General features: G+C 42.8%; 1 protein-coding gene across 1 annotated transcript in view; it reads left to right on the forward strand.

The window, feature by feature from the left end:
* The first annotated feature begins 522 nt into the window (after positions 1-522).
* The window catches only part of LOC137335289 (tyrosine-protein phosphatase non-receptor type 1-like), a 121,144-nt gene continuing 99,536 nt past the window's right edge, over positions 523-22,130 (forward strand). Inside the window, exon 1 of the mRNA XM_068000588.1 lies at positions 523-701. Within this exon, the coding sequence (XP_067856689.1) occupies positions 645-701 (57 nt within the window). The 5' untranslated portion in view covers positions 523-644. The remainder of the gene's footprint in view (positions 702-22,130) is intronic.

A 22,130-nucleotide genomic window follows, 5' to 3' on the forward strand; every position in this document is an offset into this window, starting at 1 on the left:
CTTGGCTCTGGATCTGGATCTGTTTGGTTAACTATTGAATCTGGAAGCGTTCGTGTTCTGAGCCTAGAGCTGGGGTAACCGTGCGATCAGGACCGACCGACCGCCGTCTAGAGTTCACTTCACTCGTGGCTTTCAAATCTTTAAGCAGCAGCGTCACCGCGCTATGAACCCTGGGATAGACATCAGTGACACGGACTACATCTCCCGGCAGACACTGCGAAGCACCGTCGGTGAATTCAAAACGCAGAGGAGCGGAGCCGCCCGATTTCACCAGTTTACTTGCAAAAACACAATGTAAACAATGTGATATTTTAATAAAACGAAACCAGACTTTGCAGACCGGGAGGTTTTAAGTCGCTGTGCCGCAACGCATCCTGGGATTTGTAGTTCTTACGCCGGTTCCGGAGGCGGTGACTACAATTCCCAGCACGCAATGCGTCGATCCCACCTCCACGCGACCCGATTGGTGGGGATCGATGTCAGTCATGCGGCGGTGGGCGTGTGTTTCCGGTTTGCGGGTCGAAGCGCTTCTGATGTAAGGGACTTGAGATGAAGAGGTAGAAGTGGAGCGAGAGGGGGAAATTTACAGCGTCGGTGAGGCCCGCAGGGGGGGGAAGGCACGGCACGGCGCACTTACACCAGTCATGGAGCAGGAGTTCGCGGAGATCGACAGATACGGAAACTGGTTGACACATTACCAGGTGAGGGCAGTGCGAGTGTCCGGGGCTCAAGTGCGAGCGGGGCCCCGACGCCCCTTTAACCACGGCCCCAGGGGTTGAGTTGCAGGCTGGCTGGAAGGAAGTGCAGGCCGAGAGGGGAGGTGGGGGGTGGGTGCCGTGTAAGAGCCGCGCCTGGGTCCGTACCGGCAGGTCTTGTGCCGGGGGCGGATTCTGAAAGTAGCTGAACCCGTCCGTGTGGGAGCCGCTCGTGGATTGCGGCGGGGTCGTCCAATTAATTAGTGCTGTCAGCAGCCACTCCAGCAAATTACTCTACAAGCATTAAAACCAAAAGCTGTCACTATTACCTTGGTGGGACATTGACTCACACCGGCTAACACAGCTCAATAGGCAACCGGTTTATAGTCCTGGATGTAGTTAACATTTGACTAACAACTGTAGTTATTTTGCCGTTAAGTGTTGGGTAAACTTGATCATGAACTACGTTGTTCCCTGACTTCATTATCGAGCTTAGACATTAAATAGCCTCCAGGTTCCATTTTTAACAGCGAATATTTAACCGTGATTCGTGTTGCTTAGAGCAGAATAGATTTTTGAAATAATACCTCGAATCGAGTCTACCCAACGACATTAATGGTCGTCTCCACATCTCTCACATGCTGCTCTCGTAACGATACTTTTTCCTGTACATGAGGCTGACTCTTATTTTGTGGCGATCATGGTGTTGCATATGCAAGTAGATGACCTGCAAAGTTTTGACTTATTTTCTGTAGGAACGTTAAAAATTACTTGGTTGGATTTAACCAAAGCAGTTTTGTACGCCTGTAGGCTAGGCTAATTAAAGCGGTTTTATACTCCTGTATTGGAGAGTAAGTATTTCAAAACTTTGGTCCTAGTAAAATATGCAAGGCCCCAGAATTATTCACATGCCTGCATTTTGTCTGTACCAAATGTGCCTTTCAACCTATAAAACTCCTCATCCTGTTGCCAGGATATTTATATATAGTATAGGTTATATATATATAACCACAAATGTAATGTAGCATTAGATTTAAAGCTTTAATATATTTTCTGGGGCTTTGTGGCTTTGAATATATTCTTATCCTGAAGCTTTACATTCCTCTATTTTCAGACCAGAAAGTCATACAAAACATATTTATGGCTGTGGAAACTGGAAATGGGTCTGATAAAGCTTTTGAAGCATGAGCTGTGTTTGGGAGATATTCCTGAGGTTTGGAAAATGGAATACATTATAGCGTCACTTTAAAAAAGGATCAACAGAAATGCTAAAAAGATTGTTGTCAGTTGTGGAGAAAATCTTGTTTAATTTTAAGGCATCTATGACAACTTTTCATTTATATAGTGCCTTTCTAATATAGGGGAAAAACTTCCCAAGGTGCTTTGCAGAGGTGTGAGGGCAAAGAGCTGGCCAGCCCAAGAAGAGATTAAGAGGGGGTAGATTTTAAGAGGAGCGATGGAGAGGCAGAGGGGTTTAAGAGAATTACAAAGAGTGTGGCTAAGGGGGCTAATAACACAGCAGCCAGTGGTGGGGCAAAAGGATGGGAGTGCATAAGAGGCCAGTCAGATGCTGAGAGTGCTTAGGGGGAGGGGGGGGGGCTAGCTGTAAGACTCAAATTGATTAGAGATTGTGGAGAGGCCATAGGAGGATTTAAACACAGGGGTGGGAATTTGAGGGATAGGAGACAGGCAGCAGAGTTTCAATAGAAATCTTTGAAGGTGGCAGGACAAGTTGAGATGGCTGTTTAAAAAAGCATAAATCCTGGGCTTTATTAATAGTGGCATAGAGTACAAAATCAAGGAAGTTATGCTAAACCTTTATAGAACACTGGTGAGGCCCCAGCTGGAGTATTGTGTTCAATTCTGGGCACCACACTTTACGAAGGATATCGAGGCCTTAGAGGGTGCAGAAGAGATTTACTAACTTCAGTTATGTGAAGAGACTGGAGAAACTTGGGCTGTTCTCAGAACAGAGAAGATTAAGGGGAGATTTGATGGAGGTGTTCAAAATCATGAATGGTTTTGACAGAGTAAATAAGGAGAAACTGTTTCCAGTGGCAGAAGGGTCGGTAACCAGAGGGCACAGATTTAAGGTGACAGGCAAAAGAGCCAGGGGCAATATGAGGAAACATTTTTTTTACACAGAGTTGTAATGATCTGGAATGCACTGTTTGAAAGGGTGGTGGAAGCAGATTCAATAGTAACTTTCAAAAGGGAGTGGGATAAATACTTGAAGGGAAAAAATTGAGGGCTACGTGGGAAAGAGCATGGGAATAGGACTAATTGGGATCGCTCTTTCAAGGAGCCGGCACAGGCACGATGGGCTGAATGGCCTCCTCATGCGCTGTACCGACGATGATATCATAGTATCATATAATTGGATTAAAAATGGAAGATGGAGGGTAGCTGTAAATGCAAATTTTCATGCTTGGTAGATTTTGAGCAGGATATGCTGAGGGTGTACGTATGACTTTTAAAAATTTTTTACTGGTTTAGATAAAGATATTGGAAACAAAATGTGCAAATTGCAGATGATATCAAAATAGGAGGCAACTGAATAGTAAGAAACAGCAGTCAGATTGAGAGTTTTGGAACTTTTGAGATAATGGAGCCTTTGTGACACATACCATCCAACGTGGATAAAAGTCAAATAGTATTGAAGGAGGGCATGTTAAATAGATCAGTCACTTGTATTCATTAAGAAAGGGATCTGCTAAATAGGAATCGTGGCTACAGTAAGAAAAAGGCGAACATGGTAAGTGGGTTGTGTTGGACACAATAGAAATCAAGATGTGGTATTGCTGTACGAAGCATTGGTCAGACCCCGCTGTGCAGTTATCACCTAATCGTGAGAATATTATTGGGCTTGAGCGAGTACAGAAGAAGTGAAGAACAAAGATATCCTGATATCCGGAATCTAAATTGTAAGGAAAAGTTAAGGAAGTTGGGCTTCTTTTCTTTAACAGGAATTGTGATCTATTTCAAGTTTTCAAGATCATGCTGTGGATTGACGCGATTGATCTAGGCAAATTATTTACTGTGGTAAAGGCTCTAAGGAACTGAAGATTAGAAATTAGGAAATTAGAAGTAAAAATGAAAGTCGGGCCCAAACTTTTTTATATGCAGATTTCAAGAATAGTTTGCATGTTTTGATGTATTTTAAATCTAAGATTCCCAATTTTAGCTTTAAACATGCTTCCCACATAAAATTTTGAAACTTTTGGTGTTTTTTTCGGTAACAAAGTAAAGTAGACCGTTTTTAAAAAAAAATACTGTTGGCCTGTTATGCCTTTTTATTTTTCATGTTAAATTTATGAAGAAGATTTAATTCTAAATAAAATTGTGCTTTACTTGCTGCAACAACAGAGCAAGTATTTATTCTGTCTGTCAAATGACTAACTCCTTGACCAAGGATGAGCCATCAATGCTGCACATTTGTGTTTTTGTATTAAAATTAACTTTTTTTAAAAGAAGAAAAATTTTAAAGCACAGATAAAACAGGTTTTAGCACAAACAAAAAAAATCCAAACTAAAATAAATTCAAGAATAAAAAAGAATCTGCATTTGTACAGTGCCTTTCACCACCTCACGATGTCCCAAAGTGCTTTACAGCTAAAAAAGTACTTTGAAGGGTAGTTACTGTTGTAATGTAGGGAAATGCAGCAGCCAATTTGCACACAGCACAGTCCCACAAACAGCGACAAGAGAAATGAACTGCAAGAAACCGATCTGTTGGAACCTGAGAGTTACCTGATACTACCTGAGAGAGGGTTTGCTGTGCTTATGGCTATATAGCATTGGGAAATTTATTTGTTTTTCTCTAAGTAAACAGGGGAAAATGGCTTAATTTCTGAATTGCAGCTTATGAAGTTTGTCATCTTATGACACTCCTACAACCAGTCTCCAGTAGAGCTGATATGGATAGCAAAAATGCTTGGCTGACCTGCTTGCAGCAGGTACTTGCCTGAACAGAATTCAACAAGTGAGCTTAGTCAATGCAATTCTGAACAAGTAGAGTTCCATCTCATCATTCAAACGCAGCATAGAGGGACCTGGTGATAAAAGTATCCATTCATTCAGATTTCAATTACAGCAAGTTACTTGAGAAGCTTGTTAACGCCTAAAGTCATGCTAGCTGTGGGAAAATCAGATCTTGGTGATGTTCAAGTATGGTGCATGTAGCGCTTCTTCAAGAAGAAAGTTGGCAACGTGTGTCTGGTTTTAATTGCCTACACTATTGTAACTGTACACAGTACCTATGTCTCTGGTCTTAGCAAATCCAGAGGTTTTTCTGACCAGAAATGAATACTAGTTTTAGATTCCCAAAGTTAAGTTTCACCAAAGCTTTACTGGTTTCACATTGTTTATTCTAACCATGTAAATGAAATGAATGTGTATTTCAGTATTTGTAGGACTGTGTTCCTAAAGGGTTTCTGATGTCATCTTTTAAAAAATATATCAGTTGGGGCCTAAAATCATTGGCATTTGGTTTGGTCACTTTCATTGATTATTTGTAGGCTTTGGACCTAGACAGCCCTCATGGGGGGAAAAAAACTAACTCTCTTAAATTTAATTGGGATGTGTGCTGCAACTTTAAATTCTATGTAAGGATAGATGAAAGTTTGACTTTTGTGTTTTTTGTTTATTACATAGAATGTACAGGCCATTAGGCCCAACAGGTCCATGCCGGTGTTTATGCTCCACACGAACGTCATCTAATCCTATCAGCGTATTTGTCTATTCCTTTCTCCCTCATGTTTATCTAGCTTCCCCTTAAATGCATCTGTGCTAGTCGCCTCAACTACTTGTGGTAGCGAGTTTAACATTCTAACCTCTCTGGGTAAAGAAGTTTCTCCTATGGGATTTATTAGTGACTATCTTGTATTTATGGCCCCTAGTTCTGGTCTCCCCAGCAAGTGGAAACATCTTCTCCACATCAAACCCTTTCATAATCTTAAAGACCTCCTCCATCAGGTCACCCCTTAGTCTTTTTTCTAGAGACCCAGCCTGCTCAATCTTTCCTGATGGGCCTAACCTCAGTTCTGGTATCATCCTAGTAACTTTTCCAGTGCCTCTATATCCTTTTTTATAATATGGAGACCAGAACTATTCACAGTACTCCAAGTGTGGTCTAACCAAGGTTCTATACAAGTTTAACATAACTTCTCTGCTTTTCAATTCTGGAAATTAATGCCAGTGCTTGATTTGCTTTTTTTATGGCCTTATTAACCTGCATTGCTACTTTTAGTGATTTGTGTATCTTTACCCCCAGATCCCTCTGCTCCTCTACCTCATTTAGACTCCTGCTTTCCAAGCGGTATGTGGCCTCCTTATTCTTCCCATAATCCCATGGGATTAAAACCATTTTTCACTAGAGGCTACATATTTCATGATGGCAGTGTGACCACAGAAGAGACAAACCAGCTGGGTTGAGACTAGTTGGCTTTTATGTGTTAAAACTTGTTAATTGCAAAGCCATTTGAGCCGATATCATTGGAATCACTTCATGATAGCTGCAGGGCATTCAGTTCCTTGAATGGTCAATTCAGTAACAAGATAATCAGAGGAGGAATGCCATTCTGCCATCTTAGTTTGTCCATCCAGATATGGATTCACAAAATATGTTAAGACACAAATAAAGGACTGGGTTAAACAAATTTTAAAAACAGAATTATTTTCAAATTATATTTCTTAATATAAATGTGTTGTACAAATAAAATACAAAAATGGCATGCATAACTGCTGGACTGCACTTTTATTTCCCATTTAAAGCACTTGATTAGGAATCTTCAGGTATTTGTTGAACAAGGTTCATGTGGGAAAAAAAATTGAGTCAACATGACATTATTTCAAAACCGTACAAATATCAAAAGTACAAAAATGAATCAGTGCATAGGAGATGAAACTCCATAAATTGAGGGTTTTTTTTGTTAAACTGCTGTAAAGTCAAGTACATAACTCATCTTCTAAGTTTAGGAAAATGTTTTGGACTGACGCAACTTTTAAATTTTCCTAAAGAACAAGGCTCAAAATGTGGGAGTGCCTTACAAATCTTAACTTTGCAATAGATAAAATAGTTACAAAAAAAACAGAATACATGAGTATTCAGTCTCCTTTTACACAAATTGGGGTTCCTGTAACTATTGTACTTTTTCCTAAAAAAAAAATACTGTTAAGTACGTGCAAAGGGAAGCTAACTTTTATAAGGTGAATGCAATAACATTTGCAAACTGCGGGCAAACTACACGTGATCAAACCTGCAGGAATATGTTTAACCTGGGCACTATAAATTTTTTGATCATTACCTCCTCAGACTTGTATTCTCCTGTTTTGGCTTTGTCGTTCAACATTCTATTGGCCTTGTTGATTTCTGCCCTGTTCAGTGTCCAATTTATTAAGACTCCTCAGGTCTCTTTCAGCTTTTTCTTGGCTATTTTAACACCATTCATAAAGTATGCTTAACAACAACGTGCATTTATATAGCACCTTTTTAATGTGGTAAAACATCCCAAGGTGCTTCACTGGCCTGTAATCGGACAAAGAAATTGACACCGAATCAAAGAAGGCGACATTAGGATATGTGACCAAAAGCTTGGTCAAAGGTAAGTTTCCAGGAGGAGAAGGGCTCAGGGAGGGAATTCCAGAGCTTAGAGCCTAGACAGCTGAAGGCGCAGCTGCCAATGGGGCGAAGGAAGTCGGGGATGCACAAGATGCCAGAATTGGAGGAACAGAGATCTCGTGGGGCTGGAGGAGGTTAGAGTTGGGAGGGACGAGGTCGTGGAGAGATTTGAAAACAAGGATGAGAATTTTAAATTTGAGGTGTTGCTGGGCCGGGAGCCAATGTAGGTCAACGAGCACAGGGGTGATAGGTGAACAGAACTTGGTGCGGGTTAGGATACAGGCAGCATGGTTTTGGGTGAGCTCAAGTTTGAGAGGGTGGAAGATGGGAGGCTGGACAAGAGAGCATTGGAATAGTCAAGTTTGGACTTAACAAAAGCCTAGATGACTGCTACAGCAGTAGATAGGCTGATGCAGGGGTGGAGACAGGTGATATTACGGAGGTGGAAGTAGGCGGTCTTAGCGATGGAGAGTATATGGGGTCGGAAGCTCAGCTCAGTGTCAAATAGGACGCCAAGGTTGCAAACAATCTGGTTGATCTAGTTTTCCTTCCTCTGTGAAGCACCTTGCACTTTTCTGCATTAAATTTCGTCTGCTATTGTTCTGCCTGTAATTCTGTAATTTCTGAACTGCCTCCTAATGTGTCATTTGCAAATTTGACATTGCATTGAGTTTCTGAGTCCGGGTCATTTTTGCAAATTAACGACAGTAGTGGTCCCAGTACCATGCCCTGAGGCACCCCAGTCAGTACTCTGCCCCCACCACTGACATAGCTTCTCTAATGAGTACTCATTTCCTACCCTTTTGTCAGTTTCTTACCCTGAATCCCCACCGCTTACCCTGAATCCCCACCGCTTACCCTGAATCCCCACCGCTTACCCTGAATCCCCACCGCTTTGTTTATGGTAGACCAAATCATGAGACTTGGAACAGTCCACTTGGGCTGGCACTTCCTCAAAGAAATCAAGAAGGTTGAGCAGACAGGATCTCTTCCTTCTGAGTTCACGCTGACTTCTGTTAACTAAGTTATTGCAAATATAATCAAGTTCACTCCATGATCATTGATTTCATAATTTTAGTTTACATGAAATGGAAGTAAGACTAATGGATTGGTAGTTGTCTGTCACCATTTTTGAATATGGGTACCACAAAATCCAGTTTCCAGTCTACTGGCACCTCCACAATATCCATTGATGCTCTCATAATGATAGTCAGTGCCTCACAGATCTCCTCCCTAATCTATCTCAACACCAGGATAATCTATCCCTAGTGATTTATTTGTATTGAGCTCATTTAGCCTGTCTAAGACTTCTATCTCATTTATAATGAAGTCATTGATTTTATGTGGGATATCTTTGTCTGGAGAGGGCATGTGCCAACCAGGAGGAAATGTTCATTCAAAATACTTACTATTTTATGCTCTTAGTTTCAACCCCATTTGTGTCTTTTGTGGTTTTCACCTCTTGGTTGTAATATGAAAGAATTTTTACTGTTATGCTCACCCTGAGCTACTGTGCCTTTTTCCAACTTTTGGCTTTTCTGTTCATCCTTTTAATGTGTTTATGCATTTTCTTTCATCCATCCTAGTGAACGCCTTTGCCTTTCATCCTGCAGAATTTGTACAGGCCATTTTTCCTCCTTTATCTTAGTTTTAATTTATTTCTTAATGCATCTGGGATCTCATTTGCTTTGCCTGAGCTTGCTGGCTTATATCCTCCATGCTTAACATATGTTTGAGTGTGCAACTTAATTTCTATTGAAGTGCTGTTGAACAACTTCTCTAATTTATTTACTTTAGTTCATCTTTCATTTCATGAAATGTAGTCCTTGAAGATCTGGCTCTTGGTCTTGAGTATTTCTGACTCCGAGAAGGTTATCATTCTGTGATTGCTGCCCCCGGGATGCTCAGCCTCCCTATCTTGTACATATTCTGGCTCATTAACAAATACTATGTCAAGTTGAGCATCGCCTCTCGTGTCTTCCTTGACACAGTAGGTCAAAAAGCCTTCATTTACTACATCTAGTAATTCTGAGTCTAAATCACTTGGCTTTTCCCAAATTAAATTAGATTGATTGAAGTTTCACATTAAAGTAACTTTCATGTTTTCACATACCAGTCTGTTAAGGTCTAACTGGACTTATGCTGAACACATTTAGGTGAAATCTGCTGACACTCCTGAGGGATAGGCCCTGTTTCTGCAGATTTATTTTGTGCCTTTAATTCTTTGTATGTTTGGAAGCTTTTTGATTTTTGACACATACATATTTGATTTCCTTTGTTCCTGATTGAAAATGTAGTTTAATTGGGTATGCAACAATCCTTTAGTTCTTTGAGGCCATCAAGCAAAAGGCAGGACAAACCCTTGCGTAAAGTTATTGCTCAGGGGCTCAATCTGAGGTAATGTACTGCGAAGAGTAGTAGTGAAGAGTCATATTTGTATTTTCTGTATTTGAGGAGGGAGAGATATTCTTAAACTAATCTGCCAAATTGCCTCTCCCAGGAGAGCTAGGGGGTGGAGGGAGGAAGGAAATGTTTAGTCACGATGCTCCAGCCATCACGGTGTGGGGCAGGCTTGATAGACCAGCTGGTCTTTTCCTGCCTGTCAATTCTGCATGTTCATATGTTGTGTATATTCCTCCTCCATATATTTTTCATAACCTGTTTGGTAGTTTATAACCTGAGCCATGATCTGATGTTTATTTTAATGTTTTCTGAAATCTAGGAGATCACATGAGGGCTTGTAGCATACATGGTAATCTAAACAGTGATGAGGGTTTCTGTCTGACTTGGCTTGCTACATTAACACATAAAGGCATGCTCCATCTCATAGGAAGTGAGAACTTGCTTACCAAAATTGTTTCTGGTGCTGAGCATTAGTGCAACCCATAAATATAATAGCAAGGCTGTCCATTATCATCCATTTTATTTGATGGCTTCATCACAATATGTTGGATGGCATCTTAAGGGATGGTTTTGGAGTGTCAGTTACTTATGAAAGAATTCCTGGCCACATTGGCCTGCTCCTCAGCATTCTGGAGAATGGGTTGGCCTCACTGCAGGCACATCTGTTTTGCTGAAGTCCCCTCTGAGAGAACGTGGATTAGGCTGTTGGCGATGTGTGAATCTGGTATGTGTCATTGGTCTTGGATGTCCTGCCTTTTGTGGCTTGAGTTCGGTTACATGTGTCAAAACCAGTGAATGGTCCACATAGGATTATGCTGAAATATAGGACTGCCATACATACACAAAAATAGCAGAACCCCCCCCCCCCCAACCCATACACAAAATGCAAGAGCCCCTTGCACATAAAGTAATGGGAAGCTTGCTGGTTGCCTGGTAAGCTATCTGGTTTTAGCATGTTAAACTCCAATACAAAACACTTGCATTTTGTTTCATGCAGTTTGTGTCTTTCTCCATTCTGTAGCACCCCTGTGCACACTTGGGAGTCCCTAGCTGTGCCTAAGTTCTGCTGGTTTGGGTATCTTCCTACAGGAGCAGAGTGTACACTCCAAAGGAGACTGCGCTTATGTGGATTTCTCATTAGTTTGGTGACCCTCAAGTATAGTGATGAGTGTCTGTATGAGACACCTGGCTGATCAAAAAATTGCTTGTCATGCATTGAAACTAGGCTTGGAGAGTTTATTAAATCAGTCACTAGTAACTTCTCATCATGTGTCAGCTCCATAACTTGTACTCAAAAATCTCAGGACTGAATCAATCATATCTAAATACAGTGGAAAGTTGCACAACTGCCCTGTCATTAATCGCTGAGGCTTAACCTTATTGTCTGTGTCCAAATTCACAAGTTTGCCAACCAGAAGTTGATATAACGCATCATGAATCTTACTCCATCCTCTTTTTCTCTTCCCCCACCCCAGAGCAATAGCATGTTTATTTATCCAGCCCTGTGGCCTCCAGAGGGTTAAGTGGGCAATGCATCACTGCAGTTTTTTCTACTACAGCCTTTGTTAATCTCTGGCAGAGTATTTCTGTGTACAGATATCATCTACCTTCTTTCTACTTCTAGCAGGTAACTAAGTTATAGTTTAGGAAACTTATATTGGTACTTGTTTTCCAAATCATCTACCTAATTTGGAATCTCCTCTTGATTGTGGAATCATTTTACAAAACACTTAGAATTTGTTTCATGCAATTTTTGTGTCTTTTTCGTGTACACCACCTGAATAATCTCCAAATTAAATAAGTCCATTATTTTTCTGGAAGTAAAATAGCATTATAGGGGAAAAATTTCAGTACCAAGAACGTTTTTCAAAACTCTTAACAGTAACTAGTCAGATCCCTACTTCTCGTTTTTTTTTATTCGTTCATGGGATGTGGGCGTCGCTGGCAAGGCCGGCATTTATTGCCCAATCCCCTAATTGCCCTTGAGAATGTGGTGGTGAGCCGCCTTCTTGAACCGCTGCAGTCCGTGTGGTGAAGGTTCTCCCACAGTGCTGTTAGGTAGGGAGTTCCAGGATTTTGACCCAGCGACGATGAAGGAAAGGCGATATATTTCCAAGTCGGGATGGTGTGTGACTTGGAGGGGAACATGCAGGTGGTGTTGTTCCCATGAGCCTGCTGCCCTTGTCCTTCTAGGTGGTAGAGGTCACGGGTTTGGGAGATGCTGTCGAAGAAGCCTTGGCGAGTTGCTGCAGTGCATCCTGTGGATGGTACACACTGCAGCCACGGTGTGCCGGTGGTGAAGGGAGTGAATGTTTAGGGTGGTGGATGGGGTGCCAATCAAGCGGGCTGCTTTGTCCTGGATGGTGTCGAGCTTCTTGTGTTGTTGGAGCTGCACTCATCCAGGCAAGTAGAGAGTACTCCATCACACTCCTGACTTGTGCCTTGTAGATGGTGGAAAGGCTTTGGGGAGTCAGGAGGTGAGTCACTCGCCGCAGAATACCCAGCCTTTGACCTGCTCTTGTAGCCACAGTATTTATGTGGCTGGTGCAGTTAAGTTTCTGGTCAGTGGTGACCCCCAGGATTTTGATGGTGGGGGATTCGGCGATGGTAATGCTGTTGAATGTCATGGGGAGGTGATTAGACTCTCTTGTTGGAGATGGTCATTGCCTGGCGTGAATGTTACTTGCCATTTGTCAGCCCAAGCCTGGATGTTGTCCAGTTCTTGCTGCATGCGGGCACAGACTGCTTCATTAGCTGAAGGTTTAATAAATTCTTATCAAAAATGGTGTTATTTCTGCATTGCTTCTGAGAAGTTTGAATACTTTATGAAGGGTCTCTTGAAGGCTGTTGAAAGCGAGAGGGAGGTGAGGCATAGTGGCAGAAAGAGCGATACTGATGAAGTGGAGGGAGTAAATCAGTGTCAGGCAAGTGGGGCTGTCGGCTGGCAGAGGTCACGAGTAAATTGACTCATAGCCATTGACACATTAGGGAGTAAGGATCTTTTTCAAATTGCAGAGCCTCATTAAGAAATCTTAGTGCCCTGGGTATCTGCAGTGCAACCCTCTTTCCTCCCATCCATTAAAACTTTTCAGTAGCATTAGTATCCACACTTGACAAACTAGTGCCTTGAGGAGTAGCATCTCATGCTGATTTCATTAACTGTAATTTTCGTAGGTAAAGTGAAGCATGCAATTGTGAGCTGTGCTGGGGACACCAGGGTCACCGGACGTGCTCAGAGGCTCCGACTGCGTCTTCCCACTGCTGGAGACGTATGCTGGCTGCAAGGCGTAGGCACAACCAGTCTCCTCCGGGGTCTGGGAGTGCACTCGGGTAACTAAAAAAAAAACTAGCAGACAATGCTGTCTAATTAATGCGGTCGCAGTGCTGTTTAATTATAACATCATGGATCATGTGAGGAAAGAAGCTGAATTCTAGGTTAAGCAGTACGCCAAGGTACTGTGCTTAGCCTGGGATAGCAACTGGGGAGATTGATCAAGTTGTATTCAGAGGTATGTAAGGGTTTCTGCGAACTGAAAGGTATGGTTTGAGTTTTGCCAACGTTTTAGGTGGAGAAAGTTTTGGTTTATCAAGGCCTTAATGTGGGATGGCAGTTTAGGAAAGTGTGAACAGCCTAGGGATCAGTGGAGGAGACAGAGACAGAGAGGTAGAGTGGAGTGTCAGGGTACATGTGGAAATTAACTCAGTGCTTCCAGATGATGGGGCTTGAAATTATTTTTAAAAGGACTAAAAGTGCAGCTTTAGCAATTTTAGAAGCACAACAATGAATGCCTGCTTTTGACATTTATGGTAATGTACATGCATCATTTTAACAATGACTTGTCTTATGCAGACTGTGGGAAGAGAGGAAGGCTGTAGCTTTATACCTTGTGATAAATGTTGTGGATGTATAATATTGGGTAGTGGTATGTACAGGTACTTTCACAAGATTAAAATTTGTTTAATTATTGGCTCATCTTCTTTTGCAAGAGCTTCTTTTCTTGCACATTATTCCTAGAAAATTAGATGATTTAACTCCAAGCCCATGATGCTCTGGTTCTAGCTGGGAAACGGTGTGTGAGTAGGGTGGGTGACTTGCTTTTCAATCTTTCCTTCCTCTCCTGTAAGGACGTACCATGTCCCTGCTCACTATGTCCTGTTGCATGTCAGGAACTTCATGTAAAGAATTGGGGCATGTGCTCCCATCTTAAGATACAGGATATTGACATCCCAATATGACAGAGAATAAAATATTGTGGGATTTGTGCTTGCTTTAGGGAAGCAGCAACCCATGTTGAAATTTTTAAGTCAAGTTAGATTGTGTGACTGTTGAAAGAGCAGAAGTGATTAAGCCTTCTGTACATCTTGGGTGTAACCCTGGACTCAGTGATAGCGCCCTTGCCTCTGAATCAATGTAGTGGGTTCAAGCCCTGCTCCGGAGACTTGAGCACATAATTTAGGCTGACACTTCATTGTAGAACTGACCAAGTGCTGTCTTTTGGATGAGACGTTAAACCAACGCCCCATCTGCCCCCCCCCCCCCCGCCCCATGGGTGGATATAAAAGATTCCATGGCACTATTTGAAGAGGAGCAGTGGAGTTCTCCTGTGTTCTGGCCAATATTTATCCCTCAACCAACACTTTTTTTTAAAAAAAAAGATTATTTGGTATTTTATCTCATTGCTGTTAGTTGGACCTTACTGTGTGCAACATGGCTGCTGCATTTGCCTACATTACAACAGTGACTACATGTCAAAAAGTAATTAATTGGCTGTGAAGCACTTTAGGACATCCTGAGATTGTGAAAGGCACCGTACAATACAATTTCTTTTGTTGACTTCCGTCATCCTCTTTGTTACCTTTACAGTTTGACAGAAAAGTGGTTGATCCTCTCTCTAATTTTTGGAAATTACAACTTGTGGAGAACAGTATTGTTACAACCAGCAGCTATCATCATTTGGGCTGTTCCACAAGTACTGCTTTTTCAGAATAGAAAAGTTCTTCCAAAACACTTGTAATTTTACTGTTAACTGGCTGACAAAGTATTTCATTCAAATTACAGCACAAATCACGTAACTGAAACTGCAATATTAAATTGAGGCTAACTGAGAAAGCAACTGTCCACTCTGGTGTAAAATCGTTCCATCTTTCCAGTGCACCTGGGACAAGTGGAGTTAATTGAAACAAATGATCAACTTCTATTAGCCTGTCAAAAAGGCAGCTGCAAAATTGCAAAATTATTTCTAGTGTCACATATTAGAATAATGTAGATAAATACTGTGGCTACAAGAGCAGGTCAGAGGCTGGGTATTCTGCGGCGAGTGACTCATCTGACTCCGCAAAGCCTTTCCACCATCTGCAAGTCAGGAGTGTGATGGAATACTAAATTGAGGCTAATTGAGAAAGCAATTGTCCACTCTGGTGTAAGATCGTTCCATCTTTCCAGTGCATCTGGGACAGGTGAGGGCAGCTCCAACAACGCTCAAAGTCTACACCATCCAGGACAAAGCAGCCCGCTTGATTGGCACCCCATCCACCACCCTAAACATTCACTCCCTTCACCACCGGCGCACTGTGGCTGCAGTGTGTACCATCCACAGGATGTACTGCAGCAACTTGCCAAGGCTTCTTCGACAGCACCTCCCAAACCTGTGACCTCTACCACCTAGAAGGACAAGAGCAGCAGGCACATGGGAACAACACCACCTGCATGTTACCCTCCAAGTCACACACCATCCTGACATGGAAATATATCACCATTCCTTCATCGTCGTTGGGTCAAAATCCTGGAACTCCCTTCCTAACAGCACTGTGGGAGAACCTTCACCACACAGACTGCAGCGGTTCAAGAAGGCGGCTCACCACCACCTTCTCAAAGGCAATTGGGGATGGGCAATAAATGCTGGCCTCATCAGTGACACCCACATCCCATGAACAAATTTTTTAAAAAATGCTAATAAACAGTGGGTTATATTTTATGAGCACCATAGATGTTATTGAGTGTTACTGAATGTATGATTTGCAGTTGTTTTGACTAAAGAAATTTTGGTCTGTGCAAGATTTTCATCTTTGACAACTTGTCATTAATGTATCATCTATTTGGTATGCCACTTGCAAAGATACATAAAATCGAAGCTGATTCATTTTGTTTTTAAGCTCTAGTTCTCAAAGATAGTAGGTTGTTCAACTTCCCATGCATCTGTAACCACCTCTTCTTCACCGTGCCCCCATGCAGATGGACTGGCAATGCAGTGCATTTGGATCCTATGCCATTGACTGGTAGACCTGGTCTTAAACCATTGCCCGGACACCTTCACATGGTGACGCTATTTTATGTAAGTTCAGAAGGAAAAATTGGCAGGAGTTTCACCTTCAGTTGCACTTCACATTTCTACACTATCAACTAGCCATAGAGCAGCCTTGGCATAGACTATGAAGAGGTCAGATTGTTTGACTACCACAACCTGATTCCAGGGTTCCATGAAAAAGAGAACGGCAGAGTTTGAAGCAGAGAGGAATAAAATCCCATTTTGAAAGTTTAAATTGGTATATTGTATCAAAGTACAGATTTTAGTATTCAACACTAAGTATACTTCAGTAAAAATGTGCAACGGACACGAGGATCAGTCTTGCAATTATATACTTGTGAAATTTTAACTAGGCCAATGTCCTGCGACTTTAAAAAATATATTTTGTGTGTGTGTGTATATGTATGTCTGTCAGAAATTCTCTAGGAGAAGCTATTGTTTCTGTAGTTTAGGTGCAAAATCAGGGTGTCCGGTTTGAAACCATAATCTGTAATGCCTATCAAATGTCAGAAGATTCAATGTGAGCACACATCTGAAAAGTCAGCAGTTCAGGCTCCATCTCCCGAGAGGATGTAATTGTTTAAAAATGTGTTTAATTGCTTGTTGAGAGAGGATCTGAGACTAGATGCGAAATGAGGAAAAGTACTTTTGTCATGAGTATACTTAAGTAAAATATTGGGAAGACTGAAGCCATTGCAAGACTACCACAAACTCCATTCCCGAGCCACCGACTCCATCCTTCTCCCTGGCCACTGTCTGAGGCTGAAGCAGACCGTTTGCAACCTCGGCATCCTATTTGATCTTGAGATGAGCTTCCGACCACATCCGCTCCATCACCACCATCTTTGTAACATCGCCTGTCTCTGCCCCTACCTCAGCTCATCAGCTGCTGAAACCCTCATCCGTGCCTTTGTTAACCTCCGAGACTTGACTATTCCAATGATATCCTGGCCGGCCTCCCATCTTCCACCCTCCATAAACTTGAGCTCATCCAAAACTCTGCTGCCTATACCTTAAGACACACCATGTCCCGTTCACCTTTCACTCCTGTGCTCGCTGACATATGTGGCTCCCAGTCCGGCAATGCCTCGATTTTAAAATTCTCATCCTTGTTTTCAAATCCCTCCATGGTCTCGCCCATCCCTATCTCTGTAACCTCCTCCAGCCCTTCAACCTTCCGAGATCCCTGCGCTCCTCCAGTTCTGGCCTCTTGCACATCCCCGATTTTAATCACTCCACCATTGGCGCTGTGCCTTCAGCTGCCTGGGCCCTAAACTCGAGAATTCTCTCCCTAGCTTCTGTCTCTCCACCTCTTTCTTCCTTTTTAAGACGCTCCTTAAAACCTACCTCTGACCAAGCTTTTGGCCATCTGTCCTCATATCTCCTATTCGGCTTGGTGCCAAATTTCATTTGATAACACTCCTGTGAAGCGCCTTGGGGCTACGTTAAAGGCACTATATAAATACAAATTGTTGTCATTTGAATAAAGATTATTGGGAAGTAACCTGAATCACAACATGCACATGATGGCCCACTAGTGAAAATGAGAATTGTATTTTTTTTGTAATGACTCAAAAGAATCTTTGGAAGAAAAACTGTACTGAAAATTGGGAGCTTTTCTTTCCAGTGTAACAGTTGCTATTACACTGGTTTACAAATGGCCTGTTACATAAGCCGAGTGTGGTATTTTCAGAATGATTTTCTATTTGTATCAACTAAGCGTTACTGTCATACATTTTGGCTGCAGTGTTTTTACATATTGCCATTCCCTCTTTTTTCTTAAAGCTACTGAGTGTCCATGACTGCAGTCAAATGCCAAGCGTTTCTTTGTAAATATAGTGGATTATCTAAATTAGCAGTAGTTACACACTGATCTCGGACGAGTTATATCTGAAATTGATGCAAAGTCAGCACAGTGGGGTTATACTGCCCAACGTGCTTGGACATGTGTGCAGAATTCTGCTTCCCAGGCACCTAATTTTTTAATGTTGAGTGCGAATGGCAGTGTCAACTTTCAACATTTAAAAAATATGCAGCCATAAAATTGGTTACTTTGCAAATGTAGCTGTGCGCTGGACTGAAGCTTTAGTGTGCTCAGGCAACAGCTCTAGTGTGTTCAGACAGTGAATCTGGTTTAACTCCGAGTTAATCTACCACTTTTGTGTTGCCGCACACCCAAAACTGCATTGCGTTGATGCAAAAGTAGCAGTATAATCCTGGATAAGAGCAGTCGGGGGAGAAAAACACAGCTTGAATTTAAGATGTTTACAGAGTCATTTTAAAATTCTGCAAGTCAACATAAAACTCAAATCGGTCTGGCTCTTTTATACAAAAAAATTTCCACCAGCAATAGTTGTATATGATGTAATCATCTCAGAATGTTAAATACATTTTTTTTAAACATGAAAGGTATGAAAATTCAGAAGTACTACTTTCAGACAGTGACTTCACCCTCTGCAGCAAATACAATGACATTAATGGTATGTTTCAGCTAATATAATAAAAGAATGGCAGTCAAAGGAAAGAACCATACCTAAATTGTCTGTAGTGTTCTATAACTGATGTTTTTGTCTGTCAGTTATAATTGGGCAAGGCTGTTTATTGTTAGATGCTCATTGTAGTCATTCACACGTTAATCATCTAGAAATGATAGAAATGGAAAGATTGAACAAGGGTGTATTTGAGAATGTCCTTGAATTTCAATGTTTATAGTTTTTTGACGTTTTTCTAAAGGCTTGTTGGTAAGGTTCCACACAATAGTTAAGCAGTATCAGCTCTTTGTGACTAAGCAAGTGACTGATCTGTTTTCACAGGAAAGTGTTGATTCTGTCAGTGTAAAATTAGTACATCAACATCTCAGATGACAGCCGTGGCTCAGTGATAGCACTCTTGTTTCAGTCAGAAAGTTATGGGCTCAAGCTCTGCCAGAATAGCTCCGCACATAAAACAAAAAGCAAAGTACTGCAGATGCTGACAATCTGAAATAAAAACGGAATATGCAGGAAACACTCAGCAGGTCAAGCAGCATCTGGGGAGAGAGAAATCTAGGGAGGGAGAAATCTAGGGTTAATGTTTCAGATCGATGACCTTTCATCAGATATTAACCCTAAATTCCTCTCTCTATAGATGTTGCCTGACCTGAGTTTCCTGTATTTTATGTTTTTACTTGAGCACATAATCTAAGCTGACACTTCAGTACAGTACTGGGGGAGTGCTGTGCTTTCGGATCAGATGTTAAACTAAGGTGCCATCTGCCCCCTCGGGTGGATGTAAATGATCCAATGGCATAGTTTGAAGAAGAGTGAGAGCGATATTTATCACTCAACCAACGCAATTACCTGATTTATCTTATTGCTGTTTTTGAAACCTTGCTGTGTATAAATTGGCTGCCACATTTCTCTACATTACAACAGTGACTATGCTTCAGAAGTACTTCATTGGCTATGAAGCACTTCAGGATGTCCTGAGGTTGTGAAAAGCACTATATAAATGCAATTTCTTTCTCTCGCTCATCTTGGGCAAATTCCTATTCATTTTGTGCTCCAGTAAAGGCTTTGCTGCGTTGTGGTTTTAGATGGTAGCCATGATGTGGAGATGCCGGTGATGGACTGGGGTTGACAATTGTAAACAATTTTACAACACCAAGTTATAGTCCAACAATTTTATTTGAAATTCATAAGCTTTCGGAGGCTTCCTCCTTCCTCAGGTGAATGTTGTGGAAATGAAATCCTCGAACCCTTCGCATTTATAAATCACAACAATACCTGGTGATTACAGATAGTCTTTCCAACTGCCCGTTGCCAAGGCAATCAGTGTGCAGACAGAGAGGTGTTACCTACTAGTCCACCGAATATACAAACCACCAAAAAAAAAGAGAGGGGCAGAAACATAGAAAAGACAGCAAATGACCCGTTATATATTAAAAACAGATAACATTTGTTCGCTGGTGGGGTTACGTGTAGCGTGACATGAACCCAAGATCCCGGTTGAGGCCGTCCTCATGGGTGCGGAACTTGGCTATCAATTTCTGCTCGACGATTTTGCGTTGTCGTGTGTCTCGAAGGCCGCCTTGGAGTACGCTTACCCGAAGGTCGGTGGCTGAATGTCCTTGACTGCTGAAGTGTTCCCCGACTGGGAGGGAACCCTCCTGTCTGGCGATTGTTGCGCGGTGTCCGTTCATCCGTTGTCGCAGCGTCTGCATGGTCTCGCCAATGTACCATGCTCTGGGGCATCCTTTCCTGCAACGTATGAGGTAGACAACGTTGGCCGAGTCACAGGAGTATGAACCATGCACCTGGTGGGTGGTGTCCTCTCGTGATGGTGGTATCCGTGTCGATGATCTGGTATGTCTTGCAGAGGTTACCGTGGCAGCGTTGTGTGGTGTCGTGGATGCTGTTCCCCTGAAAGCTGGGTAATTTGCTGCGAACGATGGTCTGTTTGAGGTTGGGTGGCTGTTTAAAGGCGAGTAGTGGAGGTGTGGGGATGGCCTTAGCGAGGTGTTTGTCATTGATGACATGTTGAAGGCTGCGGAGAACATGGCGTAGTTTCTTCGCTCCGGGGAAGTACTGGATGACGAAGGGTACTCTGTTGATTGCGTCCCATGTTAGTCTTCTGAGGAGGTCTATGCGATTTTTCGCTGTGGCCCGTCGGAACTGTCGATCAACGAGTCGAGCGTCCTATCCCGTTCTTACTAGGGTGTCCTTCAGCGTCTGTAGGTGTCCATCGCGTTCCTCCTCGTCTGAGCAGACCCTGTGTATTCACAGGGCCTGTCCATAGGGGATGGCCTCTTTGACGTGGTTAGGGTGGAAGCTGGAAAAGTGGAGCATCGTGAGGTTGTCCGTGGGCTTGCGGTAGAGTGAGGTGCTGAGGTGCCCGTCTTTGATGGAGATTCGTGTGTCCAAGAAAGAAACTGATTCTGAGGAGTAGTCCATGGTGAGCTTGATGGTGGGATGGAACTTGTTGATGTTATCGTGTAGTCTCTTTAGTGATTCCTCGCCGTGGGTCCATAGAAAGAAAATGTCGTCGATGTATCTGGTGTATAGCGTTGGTTGGAGGTCCTGTGCAGTGAAGAAGTCCTACTCGAACTTGTGCATGAAAATGTTGGCGTATTGGGGTGCGAATTTGGTCCCCATGGCTGTTCCGTGTGTTTGGGTAAAGAACTGGTTATCGAAGGTGAAGACATTGTGATCCAGGATGAAGCGGATGAGTTGTAGGATGGCGTCTGGAGATTGGCTGTTGTTGGTGTTGAGTATTGATGCTGTCGCAGTGATGCCGTCATCGTGGGGGATACTGGTGTAGAGTGCCGAGACGTCCATCGTGGTGAGAAGTGTTCCTGGTTCAACTGGTCCGTGGGTATTGAGTTTTTGTAGGAAGTCTGTAGTGTCGTGACAGAAGCTGGGGGTTCCCTGTACGATGGGTTTCAGGATGCCCTCGATGTATCCAGAGAGGTTCACACACAGGGTTCCGTTGCCTGATACGATAGGACGTCTGGGTGTGTTGGCTTTGTGTATCTTTGGGAGGCAGTAGAAGTCTCCCACGCGGGGAGTACGTGGGATGAGAGCGCGTAGGATGCTTTGAAGGTCTGGATCGAAGGTCTTGATCAGTTTGTTGAGCTGGTGGGTGTGTTCTTTGGTCGGATCTGCGGGTAACCGTCTGTAGTGTTCCTGGTTGTCCAGTTGTCAGTATGCTTTTTGCAATAGTCCGTTCTGTTCTGAATGACGATGGCTCCTCCTTTGTCCGCTGGTTTGATGAGGATGTTGCGGTTGGTCTTGAGAGCGTTGATGGCGTTGCGTTGTGCTCTGGTGACATTCTGGACTGTCTTCTGAGTGCGGCTGATGAATCTGGCATTGACGCATTTCCTGACAGCTTGAGCATGCGAATACACAGGGTCGGCTCAGACGTGGAGGAATGCGATGGACACCTACAGACGCTGAAAGACGCCCTCGTAAGAACGGGATATGACGCTCGACTCATCGATCGACAGTTCCGACGGGCCACAGCGAAAAATCGCATAGACCTCCTCAGAAGACCAACATGGGACGCAACCAACAGAGTACCCTTCGTCGTCCAGTACTTCCCCGGAGCGAAGAAACTACGCCATGTTCTCCG

The sequence above is a fragment of the Heptranchias perlo genome, chromosome 19, assembly GCF_035084215.1.
Source record: "Heptranchias perlo isolate sHepPer1 chromosome 19, sHepPer1.hap1, whole genome shotgun sequence".
Lineage (NCBI taxonomy): Eukaryota > Metazoa > Chordata > Chondrichthyes > Hexanchiformes > Hexanchidae > Heptranchias > Heptranchias perlo.